The sequence below is a fragment of the Colobus angolensis genome, unplaced genomic scaffold (genome assembly GCF_000951035.1).
Source record: "Colobus angolensis palliatus isolate OR3802 unplaced genomic scaffold, Cang.pa_1.0 Scaffold180, whole genome shotgun sequence".
Classification (NCBI taxonomy): Eukaryota; Metazoa; Chordata; class Mammalia; order Primates; family Cercopithecidae; genus Colobus; species Colobus angolensis.
This window is the reverse complement of record NW_012114933.1, coordinates 2,786,123-2,804,421: the sequence shown is the minus strand read 5'-3', so window position 1 is coordinate 2,804,421 and position 18,299 is coordinate 2,786,123. Positions and strand designations below refer to the sequence as shown.

At 37.9% G+C, this 18,299-nt stretch overlaps 2 protein-coding genes across 2 annotated transcripts in view; both read right to left on the bottom strand.

Annotated features, from left to right (window-relative positions):
* ITGA1 (integrin, alpha 1) overlaps positions 1-17,926 on the bottom strand; it is a 166,007-nt gene extending 148,081 nt beyond the window's left edge. The window contains exon 1 of the mRNA XM_011939342.1: positions 17,463-17,926. Coding sequence (XP_011794732.1) covers positions 17,463-17,523 — 61 coding nt within the window. The 5' untranslated portion in view covers positions 17,524-17,926. The remainder of the gene's footprint in view (positions 1-17,462) is intronic.
* PELO (pelota homolog (Drosophila)) lies at positions 3,282-17,926 on the bottom strand. Its single transcript, XM_011939343.1, has 3 exons — positions 17,463-17,926; positions 4,786-6,017; positions 3,282-4,491 (listed from the first exon to the last, which is right to left on the bottom strand). Exons 2-3 carry the CDS (start codon positions 5,509-5,511, stop codon positions 4,060-4,062), a joined length of 1,158 nt encoding a protein of 385 aa, XP_011794733.1. The 5' UTR covers positions 5,512-6,017; positions 17,463-17,926; the 3' UTR covers positions 3,282-4,059.
* Positions 17,927-18,299: the final 373 nt, after the last annotated feature.

Genomic DNA, 18,299 nt, shown 5'->3' with positions numbered 1-18,299 from the left:
AAACACATGTGGTACCCAAATAGAAATAAGCTTTAAATTCCTTAAATCTCTGACATTATAGAAAAAAGGCATTTCCATTGAACTAACACCCTAAAGAATGGGGTTTTAATGTAGGCAATTTTAGGAAATAAAGAAAGGAAATTTAAAAGAAGACTGATATCCAAGTCTTCACAATTTATCATAAATGTTATCATCCTTAACAAACAAAATCTGAAAATTTAAGACCTTCCCATATCAATGCCAATTATTATAGAGTTAAAATATTCATTGTAAAAAGCAAACACTGCAGACTCAAATTTGTACGCAACTATACTACTACACACAAAGGTGTTTGTCCTTACAGAAATTCATTCATTTCTCAATTTAAATTAAAACATTCATAATATTCCAATTAATCAGTGTTATTTAACTCAACACAATATAAAAACAGGTTACCAAAAATAGAGATCTTAAATACCACAAAATGTTATTTTACAGATTATTCTTAGAAATTTAGAAATAATACTGTAACATGTAGATGAGAATATAGATGGTGATCTATATCACACACTTTTAAAGGACTTATTCTTACTATATAAAGAAAAACAATGAATGAGACTTTATCATCTCCACTGAAAAGGTATTTCCATTAACAAATACCTTCTCGCAATGTGTCTGAATGGTATTTTTAACCTAAATAAATTTCTCTTTACTGAACTTGGTCAATTTTTTTATTTCTAAGTAAAGTTTACTACTTGATGACCATATTTATTAACTTCTGATTGTTCTCCTTGTTAAATCCAAAACTACTCTTATAGATTTTATTTTCTAACATCTTCATTAGCTGCATTTTTGAATTCTAAATCTTTTCCTAAAAAGGCATAATTGATTCACAAAAATATTATAATTGCATCCTAGCTCCTTTATACATCATGTTTTTGGCTTTGTAGTAACATTTTTACACTAAATTTCTAAATCAATTCAATTCATGAGAGATACATATACTACATTAAGAAAATCTTGAAGAGCACTTTTCTAAAACACTAAATCTCTTAGAGTATATAAACTGAATCACACCACAAAGTTTAAATACGCTGACATCAATTGTAAGAAAATTATTTTGCAGTCTTAACTTGCTTGGAAAACCATATAATTTAAATGTACTATAACCCTTTCCCAAATAAGAGCTGCTATTATGGGGGATTAATGTACAGACCATTTCATATGTATACTTGGTTGTTTAGGAACACAGATAATTTCAGTTCCAGAATATATGAATTCTAGAATTAGTAACTTCTGTTAAAGATAAATGGCAGTTAAGAGAATTAGGGAAACTGAAAAAGGAAACTAAAGTTAGAGACAGAAACTAAGTAAAGATAAAGAAAAATGAGCTTTACAAAGCTACTCTAGTGGCATCTGGGAAGAGAAAGATCCAATCTGTTTCTAAGAGGGTAATCAAAGTGAAATCCAGGATCAACAATCTTGTCATTTTAACAAGGCATTTAACATACAAATGGGGGACCAGGAGTAGCTAAGTGTCATTTGATATGTATCGTATCTATAGCAAAATGAAATAATGTACAAGCTTCTCATTTACTGAGTTTAGTGGGCATAGCAAATCTTTGTTTGTAAGCACATGATAGGAAATAGAAATTTACAGTACATTAGAGAAGGTACATTGGAGTTACACAGTTTTTATCACATATCCAATACTTAATGAGTAGTAGTTGGAATTGGACTACTGTCTATGCTTTCCAGAGACCATTATATCTTCTAGAAAAGACAAAAATAATTATTTGAATTTTTAATTCGCTATCATTTTGTCATTTTCACCTATGATCTAGTAAGAATTGTATTCTTGATAATAGAAATGTAATTTCCTAAAAATGAGTTAAATTTTATTTAATTAAATAATTCATAGACATAAAAACAGAAATTTATAGAGGTTTTATAGTTGAGTATGGCCAGTTAACTCTTTTGAAAGACCTTAATACTCAAATCTTTTTCCTGACTGGGGACCCCTGCCAGATATTTACCAGCATAGGAAAAATAACCTATTGCCTTTATCAGATTTTATTATGCACAGGAATCATCCAGAGATGTTGGTACAGGTAGCGTCTGTCTCAGTAGGTCTACAAAAGATCCCTGAGTTCTAGTTTCTAACAAGCTCTCAGGGATGCTGCTGTCTATGGACCATACTTTTGAATAGCAAGGCCTGAATCAGTAGCTCTCAGCCTTGATGCCTATTGGAATCATCTGGGTGGCTTTAAAAGAAAACATTTCTAGGAATAAAACATTACTTAATTAGTCTCGGCTGCAACCTGGACACTGAGGGTTTTAAGAGCTCTCAAGTTGAGGTGAACAGGTAGCTAAATTTGAGAACCTATGGCCTAAGATGTATTGGTTAGATTTATTAGGCCTCATTTCAGTACTGCATAGGTTATGAGAGTAAAAATGTCCAAAAATCTCCAAATCCTTACTGAAAATATAATTATCAATCAGGTTCCAACTTTAAGAATCTCAGTGGTTTCATTTTGACATTCTTATTAAATTATTTAGTAACATATTTAAACAGTATTTTAAAGATACTCATGGAATTATAATGAAATGACAATCTCAATTATTTTTAAATTAGGAGGTAGATTTATAAAAATATAAATATGTGAGTTTTAAAGTATAGGGAAGTGTCAGTTCCCTACAAGAAATAAAAAGGTTCAGACTAGTTAAGAAGCTTACAAAAAAATCCCCAAGTCTTTCACACCAGGAAGAAGGCCCACAGACACAAGAAAGACAGGCAAAAGTTTACTTAGTATCACTACTTGAAACAGGCGTTGCTGATCCAGCAGTTAAAAATTGAATCATCACTATTAGATCATTACTAATTATTTTGCTAAATTGAGGTTTGAAAAGGTCAAGCAGCAATTCCATTACCGAGGCTCCTTCCTTAACTTTTAGAGATGTGCACCAAAAATACTTAATAAAAATAATATTTTAAACTCGGAGGTATTTGCACAATTCTATAATTACAGTAAATTGTACTGGAGTTTAAGTCAATGATAGTAAAGAGTACTGGAGTTTAAGTAAACTGCCACGTACTCGTCATGTGACTTAAACTTTGGAACAGGCTTCTTCACAACTAAAATAGTCCAATAAAAATGTGCAAACCCAAATTAATGCCACATACAAATATAAAACAGAATAAAGTATAACTTTGACAAGCAAAAAATAAATAAATAATATGGTATGTTTTGGTGCAAAGAGCTAAAGTCCTGACTGGGAATGACTTCCAGCTTTGCCACTAATTAGCCACATAACAAGCAAATCACATACTTCAATCTCATTTTAAAAATAAAGATGCCTCAAGGAGATTATTTTGACAATCCCTAGCAGATCAAAGCTCTAAAAATCTAAAAATAATTGATTACGTTACCCTCTAAATCAAATATGACTAATGCTAACAACAACAAAACCAAACCAAGAATTTCCTTTTAACATGATTGGTTCAACAAGCCTTTGAAGAAAAATATTTAAAACTCGTCTTCAAATCTACTAATTGTACGGCAATCATTTAAAATAGTAAAACTATTTAAATCTAAAAAATATGTAGTGTGTGGAGGTGGGGGAGAAAAGGGATCATTAAATGCAATGCAAGAACACCATGCAGAATTAAAATAAAAAAAAATGTAAACTGAGGATAAGTTAGCAAAAGCTTTTTCTAAGGAAAACTGTTTCAAAGCATGCAGCGTGAAATTTTACAATTTACCCCAAACAATATACTGTATAGGCATCGTTATTAAATACACACATTTTCTGTTTCCAAGTACTACAGATAACTCATAATTCCTATAAAAATTACCCAATTTAATAAAGATGGTAGTACGTGGAGATTATTTCCTTTTAGTTTATTGTTTAAATACATGTCCTAGCAATCACAAAGTATCTAGTGTAGCCAAATACATAAGAAATCCCTATATGAATCAAAAAGTGCCACTCTTGCAGCTTTCTGTCACAAGGAAGCTGAGAAATGTACTGTTAACAGTTTAGGAGACATAAGATTGTCTCAGTTTTAAGTTTTAATCATTAATCCTCTTCAGAACTGGAATCATCCTCTTGGTCAGAGAGTTCGGGAACAGGGAAGCGGAGAATGGCAGCTACCCCAGTCAACTGGCTGAGCTGTTCCCCAGAAACGTGAAGACTAGAGAATATCCTAACGGTGCCTGCATTCTCTTTCACACTGTCCACCAGCCTCACATACCGGCTCCGTGTGGCTACATCCTGATGCCTGAAGAGCTCATCGCTGATGAGCAATGTGTCAATTGCCATGGCTTCATTGGCTTTCTCCACCTGCTTGAGTCCATAGAAAGCTCGATCCGGTTCATGTTGTAACATTTTATAGAAGTCATCCAAGGCTTTGACTTCCCCAGCAGCTTTAGTGTCTGAAAGGCGGCTAGCTACAGTAGGGTCACAAAGGGCCTCTTTCAGGGAGTACTTGTGTCCGGAGGAGGCATGTACCTAGAATCACAATTATAAAAGTTAGGCAAAAGAATCTCTCAGAACACCCATCAATCGGCCCACAAAGGCTTAAAGCCAAAAGCGCTAATAAGGTTTCATATGTTTCAGCAAAGTTGACTCCACAAATTTGCTAGACATTTAATATTCTTTTTTTTTTATTATTTCATTATCTCATGAAAATCCCAGGTAAGTAAAGGCTTTCTCCTCTTATTTTTCCCAGTTCTAAAACTTTAGGAGTAGTTCATACCAATCCCTCTGCCCATTCTTAACTACCCCTGGGTAAGATTGTTTTACCTGAAGAAATTTGGACCGGTTTTCCAGGAGCAGTTTGTTGTCGGTCTTCACTGCTTGTTGAAACATGTAGTCGCAGAACTGCTCCCTCACAAATCCTGGGCTGGCCACCAGGATGCACTTTACAACATCAAAGTGTATGTGGCGCTGGATAGCCTGGACCACCTGTTCATAGAACCGCTCCAAGGCCCGGTCATGCTGAGAGCAATTGCCTTTCCTTTTCCTAGGGATGTTCACCTCCACCTTGGCCCGAGTGAGGGTCATGCTGGGAGTGACTAAGCAGATATGGGCGAGGCCTTCCTGCATGACCACAGCCGCCACATCAGCGCTCCAGGCTGGGTCACAGGCCTGCTCGATGCGTTCCAGAACCACACTATCCCACTGTTTCTTGGCCAGGGTGAACTGGCGGTTGGGCTCCAGCTCGATGGTGTGGTACGCTCCCATCTTGACATATTCGTTCTCTTGGATGTTGGTCCCCTTAACCCGCAGCTGGCAGGCTTGAGAGTCGAAGTCGATGGCCTCCACGCAGAGAGTGAGGGTAGTGCGGACCCGATTGCTGCCCACGCTGCCCGTGGAGGACTCGGTCTGTACCTTGCGGATGGTGGAGGCGCGCAGGCTGTCGCCCACCTGCACGAGGTTGTAAGTGTGCCACATGTCCTCAGGCTCCTCGGGGACCAGGGTCACCTGGCCTGCATTATCCTTCTCGATGTTCTTCCTCACGAGCTTCATGACCAAGGAAGGGGCTCACTGACAGAACCACAGGAACCAAGGAGGTCCTCACCTCCGCCTCGGAGAGTGGATGGGAATGCAGGCCGGGAAGGGGGCGGGGCCCGGTTTCTATGGGCACTTGCCTGGCGGGAAGGAAATACTCTTGCTTCGACTCTTACAGCCTAGGGGAGCACTTTCTCTATCCTTTCCTCTTTCAGTCTGCGGGCGCGCTGCTCCTAACAGGCGCGGGAAACACAGCAGCGAAACTCATCCACTCCGCGGTTCCCGGTGGCAGCCCGGAGCAGCTGGCTGACGTAATGAAGGCGCATGCGCAGCCCGCGTCCCGCGATCCGACGCACGTCCACGTCCCCAAAGGGGAGGCGGGGCCGCAGTCCGCGCACGCGCAGGCGCACTAAGCTGTGAGGCGCTCCGGTCGAATGAACTCCCTAAAGAAGGTGCAGAATGGTGGCGAGTCCTTTAGTTTAATGCCAAACTTGAACTTCCTAAGTTTTCTCTTCCATCCCTGTCTGTGAAGAATCCGGGGAGTGTGTGAATGCAAATATTAGTTTTAACTGGCTGCAGTTGCCACTCTGCAACGCTTCCCTCTGGGTAAATTGAATTTCAAAACTAGCAGTAAAAGTAGCTCTCAGAAGTGCAGATTTGGCCCCAAAGGCCCAAACTATTCTCGTTTTTGCTCTTGCCTTATCCGCACTCGGACGCTACAAGCCTGTTGGAGCTGGTATTTAGACGCGGTTTCTGAGAACTACTGATCACGTTCCGTCTGGGCGCCCAGCAACGTGTCCAGCTGTTTTCTGCGCCTAGTTACCGTGTCTGCACGATCTCATTAACCCACATGTTAAAGCGCTGGTCCCAAGAGAGAAGAAACTATGTGAGGAATTTAACCCTGGGTGGACCTCTCAGTTGCTTGACCTGATGTCCTGAGAAACCTAGGCTCCAAAGTTGGCAGCCTCAGCTTTCCGCAGTCCAGTAGCCTGTGAAATGTTTAGGGTGGGGGTTGGGTCGCAGTAGCTTAGGGCCAGATCTTCACTGCCGCAGCTAAGCTAAAAGTCGAGGCTATGGGAAGTGGGGGAAAACAATTAACTATGACTGACCCTGATTGAATAGCTACATAATTTAAATACAATCCTTAAGTTACTTAGCATTCTTTATTAGGAAGTGGAAATGGAGAAGTGAGATTGCCTCTTTAAAAGACCCATGAATAGAAAAAAACAAACAAAGAAATCGAAAAGTTTCTTGAGATGGAGTGGAGCGCCGAAGAGTCCTGCACACATAGCTTCTCACTGTCTTTTCTGTTTTACTCTGTGTGGATTGGAAAGGGGAACTAACCAGCCTGAACAGATGAAACAGGGATGAAAGGAAGGAATCTGAGTTTGGCATAGGCTTGTGAAAGGAAAATAAATCTCGGATCCCCAAACTCATTAAGCCAAAGGGAAAAGTTAAGCTGGGAACTGGGTCACACAAAACTGCCTTGCCTCTTGGTTTTTGAATGAGATGGCTACCAGATGAAAAGCTACACACGTCGCTCATATTTTGCCCACAAGGAAATTCTCAGTGAGCGCCAAGATCTTTACCCTAAAGTGTTTACATTAAAATTTACCATGGGAATGTAAATGGATAGCTTCCGTTTTCAGCCTCTGCCCACCTGACACAAATGCATATCTGACTGTTCTCCTGCCCCATTTATCTATGTTATCTTATGTAAAAATGCAGATTCAGACTCACTATGCCAGACAGAGGCATGAATGATTATTTTCCCCCTGCCAACCTCTCACATGAAAACTGTATTTCTCAGTATCCCACCCTTTCCCCTTTAAATCATCTTCCCAGAAAGGCATAGCCGGCGCGCGTCCTTAATTTTGGCAAATAAACGTCCTAAAATGATTGAGACTTGTCTCAACATTTTTCTCAACTGACAGGCTTCACAATTTAAATGTCAATTATCTTCCTAAGAGATTATCAGGTGACGGAAAGGTCCCCTCCAAGGGGAAAGTCCAAGTAAGAACCACTACTTATTAATATTTGTGGCCTCTTTTCTCTTTGTTTCTCGTTCTCTATGTCTCCCCTTACTTCCTCCTTCCTTCCCACCTTCCAATCATACTGAGTACCTTCAAGAAGTTCCTAATTCACATTGCCTTCTTCCATTTCCAAGAGAACCCAGCAACTTTTCACTAAGCAAAGAACTGATCACACTGAAGTGTGAAGGTGATTTGCCTATCCAAAGGACACTGTCTTTTTTTAAAAAAGTATCTTGTTAACTTAAAATTCCTACCTAATTGGTAGGGCGAAAGTGTTCTTGGGTGTGTATGTGTGAGAGTGAGAGAGAGAGAGAAGAAATAATTTCGAACTGGGGCTTTGAAGTGCTCCTCGATCATCTTTCTAAGTACAATTCATCTTTCCCATAGTCTGCCAAAGATTAAAAGCCACAGAATCACAGTAGTAAGCACACAGTAGGATCTTAACAAAAGGTTTTTATTGAAGAGCTATCACTTATTGAATGTTTATCAAGTTCTTTCCTATGCTCTAATTCTCCCCTGTAAGGTAAATATTTGTTATCCTAATTTTATAGAAGAAAATCAACCATGGGGAAGTTAAGAAATGTTTTCAAGATCACATGACTAGCATTGAAATTCAGGCCTGCTTAACTCTATACCCTCTCTTTCCACTACCACCATCCTATATTATGAATGTTTGTAATCATCTTTGTCACTGCAAATTATGTGCTATTATCCACTGTCACTTCCCCTCAACTGTCACCTTTACCAGTTAAACAAAAACTCACAGCTTGGGAACCAACCTAGAGGGTTTGAAAGGCACTAGTCCCTTTCCTGCTCTTTTATCACCTCTTAAAATTATTATACTTTTGTCTTCTACATAGTTTTTTTTTTTCCTTCTGTCCAGCCTAGGTCATCATTACACTCTTAGAGAAAGATCTAATATTCTACATTAGAAAAAAAAAAAAAATATATATATATCTACATTAGAAACCTGTGAAAAACCCTTATTGACTCTTAAATTCATGGTTAAAAAAGTTTTATTTTAAGTTATGAGACAAACCACTTCAGGCCATTTAAAAAAATATCAATGTGCTTCCATAATTGAGCATACTATAAAATCTTTCATAGAATTATTGTTTTATGTGAAACATCTGCAATAGTTGGGAACTTTTTTTTCCTTTTTTTTTTTTTTTTTGTAATTTAAACCTGTAGTTGACTATTAGACGTTTTCACCCAGATTTTGTGTTTTGGATTAGTATTTCTAGACCAATCATTATATTTTTATTTTGATTCATTTTGGATTCTCATTCCCTATGAGTTAACGTCTACAAACCCTCGCTACAATCCCAAATTGCACTGGCCTTACAAATTTACTTCCCGCTTTTCCCCTCAGGGCATCCTATATTCCACCTTGAAAGTAACCTTTGTTTCCTACATATGCTAGGAACTTTCTCATTTGCTACCTTAACTCATACTAACTTCTGTATTTAAAATGTCACTTCTTTTCATCCCTGCTTCCATTAATGCTGCCTATCTTTAAAGTCCAGTTTAAATGTTGTCTCAAACGTGAAACTGTAATCTTGAAACCATGTTAATTTAAACACATATCTTTTTTGTTGAACTCTGGAAGGATTCCTCTTTATACTCTTTTGTCTTCTGCAAGGTCCTTTGCGCATAGTAGGCACTCATATATTAATGATAAGCTAGGTGAGTCAAATGTAAAGTATGGCAGCTATTTTAACATTATTGCAGACATTTCCAGACATTTCGTAAGGCACTTATATTCTTATTGACTGTATTTCAGTTAATAATGGTAGTTTAGAAACTGCTGTAGTTATATATTTATTTTCATTTTTTTCCAAATAAGCAAAATATTGAGAAAAATACCAGTGCTTTTAGCTCTGTTGCTTTAAATACTAATTTTATACTTATTTATTGGCTGTTTAAAATAGAAATCTTTATATCAGTAACTTTATATCAGTATAAATTTTTATATCAGTAACTTTAATTATACCTATTTTTCCTACAATTTATATTAATCTCTTCAGAAGGGGAAAAAAAGTAATGTTACCTCCAAAAGTTTTTAATTTGTTGCTCTTGAGACACTTCCAGTGTCTCAAAAAGAGAACTGGGCTAGAAGTCAAGCATCCTGGATTGTAGTTCTTACTCTTCAATTGTTTTTACTGTAACTTTTGGCAGTACTCGGTCTCTTTGGAACTCAATTTATTTTACTGAAGAATTGAGGGAATTGAATTCAATAGTTAAACTTGTAACTAAAAATTATGCTGCAGTAATATTTTTTAAATGTTTAAACAGCACCTATAATCTCATCCTAACATATTTGTTTTCAATTTTGCATGCTATCTTTCAAATCTGATTTTTCTAAGACCCATTTCAGTGGTGGAAGACTGATTCGAAGTTTCATACTTATGGACCAAGAATTGACAGACCTCAAATGTGGTCTTCCCTGGATGGATTCTACCAACTTGAAATAAGTCCCAGACCGCAATAAAGCTAATTATTTTCATTCTAAATTATAAATAAGATTATTTGTCCTGCTGTCTCATTTGACCATCCTTATGAGGTTCTAGGGATATTATGATACTTGATATTAATAAATTATAGAGCTCTAAAAATGCCTGACTTAAAGCTAGAAAACTGGATCAGACAAAACAAGGGACAAGAGCTCATTTTAACATGATCATGATTATTCAGCCTTGGAAAAATAACTGGTTTGGTAGAGTTGACTGATGGATAATCTTTGGGGTACATTAATTTATGTTATCACTCCCCTTTCAGGGAAACCGTAGGTCAGCTCTACTGAATGAAATGGTTCATGGACCTCATTGGTGAGTTGAATTACTATCTTTTCTATTATAATAATATGAAAGAAATGTTTTATATGACATGAAAGGGAATTATGGGCTCCTGAAAGATGGAAATTTTGTTTTAATACCCTCTGCTTAGCGTGTGACCCTTAAACAGGGCTGTATAAATTGTCTTGTTTTCATCTTGTATTTTATTTTGGAAGGCTTACTTTCCTGAAACACAAACCTAATCCTTTTGTTACTCCATATAAAGCACCTTGGGAATCTCTCCCACCATTGCTTCTTTCCATGTCTACTACCTCTTCCACCAGTAAAGGCAGAGACTTACTACGTTTAATCTGTCTTTGTGCTCCTGGAACACAGCATGACAAGTGGCACATACTCATATTTTTAGTATGCAAAAATTAATGGTTATGAATTTGTCTTTAATTCAGAGTTTTTAACTTGCCTATAACTGACATTCTAAAATTAGGAAATCACATTCTGTTTTGTAATGTTACTAAAAATTTTAAAAGAAGGTTACTCTTAAGGTAAGTTTATATATAAACCTATTTCAATATTTGAGATAGACATGCTTAGGTAAGAAAATGGTAATTTAAAATACATCTTCCTCAGGAAAATTTCTTAACATGTTTTAAAATAACACATAATGGCAATTAGTTTTCCTATACATGGTTTGGAAAGTGAACTTTACAAAATAAGAAGCCAGAGCTCCAATTATGAATATCTAGTGATAAACGCAATTGTTTATTTAGAGAGAATGTGCAAACCTCAGATTATGCAAAGGTTCCCATGTGACCTCCACCAACAAAGCTAAGTGGATGACTGGGAGGATTAGTTAGCTAATATAGACAAAAAGGTAAAAAGTAAAAGAGAAAGTGTTTTTTGTTTTTTTTTGTTTGTTTGTTTTAAGGAACTTGTTCTCACTGACTATGTAAATTTCTCATGATGGAAAATGCTTACTGCAGTTGTCACAAAATAATATAAAACCTCCTACCAAATAAAGAAAATCCTATCAACAGAAGTGTGTGTGTGTGTGTATATGTATTTGCATGTATTCTTACACAGCAATAGATCATTTCACCAAAAATATTATAAGTAAAATGTATAACACAGGTATTTTTAAGGACTGGCCAGTAGCCATGTATTTCTAGACTTCAGTATTTGGTAAAATAAAAGTCAAATTAATAAAATAATTTTGAAAGTATATTTAATTTGTAATAAGGATATATGATTTTTAACAAAATATATAAACCATCTTAACTATTGATGTTTTAAAGTGATTTTGGTGCTATATTTAAATGTAAGAATTTGCATTTATTTTAGGAGATCTCATATAATTCATACAAAAAGAGTATATGTATATCCACTCCTTTGCATATTTGAATTACAATGATTTTTCAATTCAGATCTCTTACTTGTCTTGTTAATAGGGATCTCCTGTTTGGATAAAACTGAATTTTTTTAACACGTAAAGTGAATTCTTAACACCAACCAGCATGTGCATTTTAATTTCCTTTTAATATTTAGTTGACTTTTTTATCTTCCCTTTAAATCATAGGAAAGTTTTGATGAAAATTAGTCTCTTTCCTATATACACAGCCCTGGAGCTTACCACCAACATGAAAAAAGGTTAAGAGTTTGCCAAAACTAGAGTCATTAATCCTGTGCAACTGGAACATTATTTGATCACTTTATTGTCACCTTTCTCCTGAAGCTCTCTTCTAAAGATAGAGCATTCGGAGGAAGCTCTCTTTTGGGGATCTGGTGATGCTGTTGGTGCCAGAGGAGCAATTATCCCCTAAAACAGATACAAACTTGGCACTTGAAGAGAACTTAGAGGAACAATGTTATATCTTTGTATCTAGATGGGGTTTCACATATTAGCCTCTTCGAAATCTTATGACACAATTTTTAAGTGTCCAAAGAAGTAGAAAATTACCATGTAGCTACACTGTGTATTATTGATCGTAATTTTCAGATGCACTTTTTTCCCAATTTCAACATCTCTGAAACTAGGAAGTATCTAACAATCTAGCAATTATAATTGGATTGGGAGTGGCTTGTCTTTCTTAATGGTACATAAAATATGGTGAATCTTTCAATTGGTGGTGTCTTCCATTCCATTATTTATAAATTTGGGTATACAGAAATATTTCAGGTGGAGGTATAATAAAATCAGATGGAGGTATACAATAGAGGGACAATCTGATCCCTTGAGTATTTTATGAGTTTGTCAATAGTCAATTCTTTTGTGATTCATTCAATTAAAAAGTGTCTATTATTTCTAGGTGCTATGGTTAAAGATCCTACCCTCACAGAGCATACAGCAAGCTGGAAAGACAGACAATTAGATAGTTAATTATAATACCATGGCACGTTATATAATGGAAGCAAAGGTGCTGGGATACACATGTCCTAAGGTAGGGTTCAATCTACTTCAGGGTCTCTGGAAATGACATTTATTCAGGGATTGAGATCAGTAGCAGTGGGAGTAACTACTTATACAAAGTCCCCAAGGAGACTTTAGAGTAGCTGGAGAATAAAGGAGCTGAAAGAAGCTCAATAATCTTGAAGATAGAAATATATGCAGTCATTTGCATCCCTTGATACTCTACTGTACTTGCTTTGAGGGCGAATACAATTCTCCAGTCACAGACTGCTCTGAACAGGCAATCTATTCTGACTTTAGCACTGTGGCAACAGTTTCAAAATATCTTTCAACTCAGTTTCTTAACATGAATTTGAGTACACTATTTTGTATTTCATTCAGCAAAAGAGTAGTGTAGGTAAAGAATAGCATTTTAGCCCCCAACTTTTCTAAATGTATTTTAAACATGAGCTACTTTATTCTAGTAAGATATGTTAAGAGATGGGGAAATTCAGCAAGTTCTAAATCTAGTGGGAAGTTTATTAGGTTAGAAGTGGAGGAACACTTTAGAGGAGCATTCATCTACTAAAGTCAGAACATCAGTGATAAGCTGTAGCCCAAGAGCTCGTGCTTCAAAATAGCTGGATAAGTGTTATGACAAGAGGGAAGAGAAATAGGTAAATTAGAGTAGCATATATATTTGTCTCATGGTTACTCTCATTGCCTGTTTACTAAACAAACAAAAATCCCATGAATTCATTGCTGCCTTTACAAACATCACAATGAGTAAGACAATTTTCACCATCTTCAGCAATTCCTGACAGTACATTGTCTGCCACTGGGAGTCATTCTTTGTTTTGAATGGGTGGCTGACTTCCTCCCCATATTCAGCCATCTCCCGTCTCCTCACTGGATTTCATTTTGAATAGGAACTCTTGCCTGTGAAAAAAGTCACAAAAGAAGACCCTTGCGTCTTGGCCAACCAAAATGTTTCTAGGGAAGACAGACATATAACTTAATTAGAGGTAATTCTATATTTATATTCTTAATAACGAGAGATAGTAGTCTTATTTGAGTTACACTTAATGCTGTACACCTAAAAATCACGGAAATAAAAGATCGATGTATCATTAATTAGGTCTTTATCTAAGTCTTTTAGACAATTATGTTTGGATTTCACATTTAGAGGAGTGAGCAAGAGAGAATGAACTTATCTTTAGGCAGCCTATATAGCATATTATTTTAGAGCATTTAATTTGAGGTCGGAGATATGAATTGAGTAGATGTGTCATTAGTTCTTCAACTTTGGAAAGGTGAAATTAACTTCTTAGTACTGTATTTTGATTTCTTCATCTCTAAAATATGGATAAGAGTTATAAAGTTTTACTTTTTTTCTTTTCCTTTTTTCAAGGCTAATCAACTGAAGCAGAGGGAGTGAAAAAAGAATAAAGAAATCTGTAACTGGTTGTGATCAATTAGTAAACTTATTTTTTTAGATTAAAATGAAATAATACATGCAAAGCCCTTGCACAGTGCCTTGCACATAACACATTTCAGGGTTAAGTTGTGCTAGTTATTCCGTTATTGATTGTCTTGCCCTTTGTCCTCTGGAAGGTTGGATCTTGCCATTTGGGTATGGCCAATGGGAAGGCTAAGCAAGATATCAGAGGGTGGGAGGAAAGGAGGTATATTTACTTTCCTTACTCCTTCTCTGCTAGGCTTCAGTTTTGTCACTAGCTGCATTCCTTTTTATAACCACAACTCCAATCTAATGGCCACCCTCCCATAGCTAGAGTTCATAACAGACTAACACTGCCACCTCCTCAGGCCTAGGAATGGTCATGGTTTTTCTTCTCACTGTTGCTTCAGGTTCTTTTTTCCCACCATTGCTTGCGCTAAATGTTCTACCCTCTTTTCTTGTTCCTTTAAGTCCTCTCTAAACTGTCACTTTATGAAACTATCTTCAGTTAAATCCTTTATATGTGGCATTAGTTTATGCTGAGACTTTGATGTACATAAAACAACAATACTTTGTTTGGACATAAGGAAGGACATCTTTTTGATGAATCATTTTAGTAAATGTTGTAAGGAGCTAATATGAGATATTCTAAATCAAATGGGAAGTTTATTGGGATGCTGGTGGTTTGTTGTTCTGATGTAAATCCAGCTTTGAAGGCTGTAGAGTTTGTTTAGATGGCAGATGGTTGTAGGAAGGAAAGGTGGAGTTCTTTTCTTGATGCATAAACAAGATCATATCTTCAGTGGCAAAGTGAACATGAGGATTATGGAGAAAGTAAAGAAAGGTGATTGGCTATAATGGACAGTTTGTGTTTAAGGGTTGTGGTAGGCAGAATAATGGTCTCCCAAAGATATCCATGACCTAATGCCTGGAACCTGTGAATATGTTATCTTAGATGGTAAAAGGGACTTGGAAGATGTAATTAAATTAAAGATCTTAAGATGATGAGATTATTCTGTTAGGCACATTGTAATTATAAAGGATCCTTAGGAAGGTAGTAGGGTCAGAGTCAGAGAAGGAGATATGATGATAAAGCAGAATCACGGGAAGAGCTGAAGATTCTACCCTGCTGAGTTGAAGATGGAGAAAGGGGCCACAGGCCAAGAATGCAGGTGGTGGCCAGAGGCTGATGAAAACATGGAAACTAACTTTCCCCTAGAACCTCCAGAAGAAATGCAGCCCCATGACATCTTGATTCTAGCCCAGTGAGATTTCTGACCTACAGAACTGTACAATAGTAAATTTATGTTATTTTAAGGTGGTGATCTGTGGCAAGTTGTTACAGCAGCAATAAGAAACTGACATAGGAGATAGAGAGAGGGTGTTGGATTAGGGCAGTCAGTTGAGAATTTTGGATATTATCTTAAGGGCAACAAAGAACCACCAAAGATTTTTGACTAAAAACAGGTATAATGAAAATGATGTATTAGGAGGATAGACTGGAAGTTGGGTTCAGATTGAAGACAGAAAGATAAGCTCTACAGTGGTGTGCATGGATAAGTATGGTGATTAGTACCCAGGTTACAAATGGACTCTGTTAATTGATAAGAAGTTTCCAAATCTGAAAGAGATTGCTAAAGAAGAGCCTACAGAATATAATGACTGATGGGGAATCAGCAAAGGAAAGCAGTCCAATTTCAGATGCCTCATGTGTTGTGAAATGGGCATAAAACACACAAGGGTTCTAAATATTTTCTTTTAAGTGTCTTCCTGGATTCACCAATGTATATTTCACCAACATATATATGAAATTGTAACTTGTTAAACTTCTCTGTTACTTCAAGTTTCACTCTTGTCTTTTTAGAAGATATGCAAACCTCATTTCATCATTTCTACTCTAGAGACTGCTTATTTGGTAGAAAAAAATAGGTATAACTTGAATAGTTAGTAAACTACTGTATTCAGATTTTGCACAAAAACAACAAAATATAATCTAAAAACAATTCAGTTGGAGAAGACTGATAGGTCAAGTATGTGTAAAGAGTAGTGGCAGTAGCTGGTAAGTTAAACTACTCACTGGCTATAATGCTGTTCAGCAGTTACCACTGTTTGGATTATTGGACATTTCCTGAGTAGTGGGAAATATTTGGATGAAAAGCCAGTAGCTCATTATTAACTCTCCTTACATCACCTCTCTTCTGAAAAAAGCTTTGCTTGCTGATAATCAACTTCTAAATGATCTTCATAAAAGTTAGCAATGCTTGGACATCTAAGGCAGGTCTAAACTGGCTGGCTCTACCTTGTTTTTAATGGTAAGAATGCTAAATTAACTAGTACTAATAACCATGCCAGCAGTAAAAACACTGAACAATTTAATATCAATGATATGTTAAAGCCAGCTGTTAATTATCCCATTAATAAGGTGATTTTCTTTCACACAGAGATTCTATCGATACACTTTCCCCCCACCTCCTTCCATTTTTCACCATTTCAACTTCCCACCACCCCAATCAGTAACTGGTAAAAAACATCTGACCATGAGTTAATTATTGGGAAAATCTTAGAAAATGCTATATTTCAACCTTTTTCTAAATTGGATACAACTTTGCATTTCCACTATGTTTTTAAGTCCCCTCCTTAAAAATACACATTTATGTACAAATAACAATAGTATATTTTGCATCTTAAAAGTAGACTGCACTGTGATATTGACAGAGAAAACGTTCACCATTCCTTTCTACGTTTCAAAATATCCCTCCTGTTGGGTGCTGACATAGAAAACATCATTTTGGAACAAGTGGCAGTTTCGCCTTGCATCCCTGCCTTTTCTTGTTCTGCATGCGAAAAAGCCTGAATAGTAGACAGCAAGAAAATTCAATAGTGTCCACTCTGGAACAACCCGAGGGTAGGAATTTTGCGTATGTATCAGGCGCCCAATAAGCATCACCCTCCCATCCCATGCCATAAAAAAGGGTGGAGGGGAGGAAATATTCAGCAAAGTCCTAAAATACAATGTGTATTGTAAAAACAACTTTAATTTTAAAAGTCAATTCTACTTTGTAAGGTTTTCAGTGTTGCCTCCTAGGGTGAAGAACTTTGGAGAGACACCAAGACTAATTCACGTCAAAACCAGAACGCGAAACTCCTGCCTGCCCCATAGCCTGATCTGAGTACCTGGAGTGCCCGAAAGTGGAAGGGCACGCTCTCTTCCTATCTGGCTCATGGCTCTGAGGACCTCCCTCCCCTCCAAGCCCCAAGCCCGCGAGCAGGAGATGCTCAGAGAAAAGCGAGTTGCTCACCAGTGAGGAGCCAGCAGCAGGCGACAGCGACCCCTGGGCGGGCGCGGGGCCGAGGGGCCATGGCCTGAGCGGCCTCAGCGCCAGGGGGCCGCGCTGGTTCGCAGGGCAGGACCTGGCAGGATCGGGCGCGGGAGCTGCGCGCTCTGGCTGGGCCACTCAGCCCGCTGCCGCGGTTCCCAGTCCTCTGCCCCAGTGGCAGCGGCTCCCAGGAGCGGGAGAGGAGTGATTTCCTGTGTTTTCGTCGAATGCCTCTAAGTACGCTCCACGCTTTTCACATCCCAGACGGATTGCCACATCGCCCGCCCCTGCGCGCTCTTGGTCTCTGAAATCTCACTGGCAGCTTCCCAGGCTCTGTCCGAGACATGGACAAATAAAGCCAGCTTCGCGGGTCCGTGTTTAGGCTAAAGTCCACGGGCTGTAGAAGCAAACCTTAAAGGGACATCTGCCTTTCATTGAGAGGGTGAAATCCCCTAAGGTGGTAGGAAGGCGGGTAAGGGCTGGACTTCGGGAGGGTGTCGCCAGCCAAGTGGCTCCGCCTTCACACCCCTTACTTCTCCCGGTCCGGGCAGGGAAGGAGCTTTGACAGTACCTGGGCGCCCTTAACGGCAGGCAGCTTTCCGAGGTCCATTACGCAGAGGGATTAGGCCGTCTGTGAAAATGAGAGGATCTGAAATCCCCCCTTCCATCTCCTGCGGACACTTGAACTTCACCGTGAAGTCGTTTTGCACGAAAGGGGGCGTCCCCACCACCCCGACAGGCTCCACTGAGGGCTTTGCTTTCTCTTATTGGGAGCGGGGGGTGGGGGAAGGCTTTGCTTAGTTTATGGTAATTTGTGGT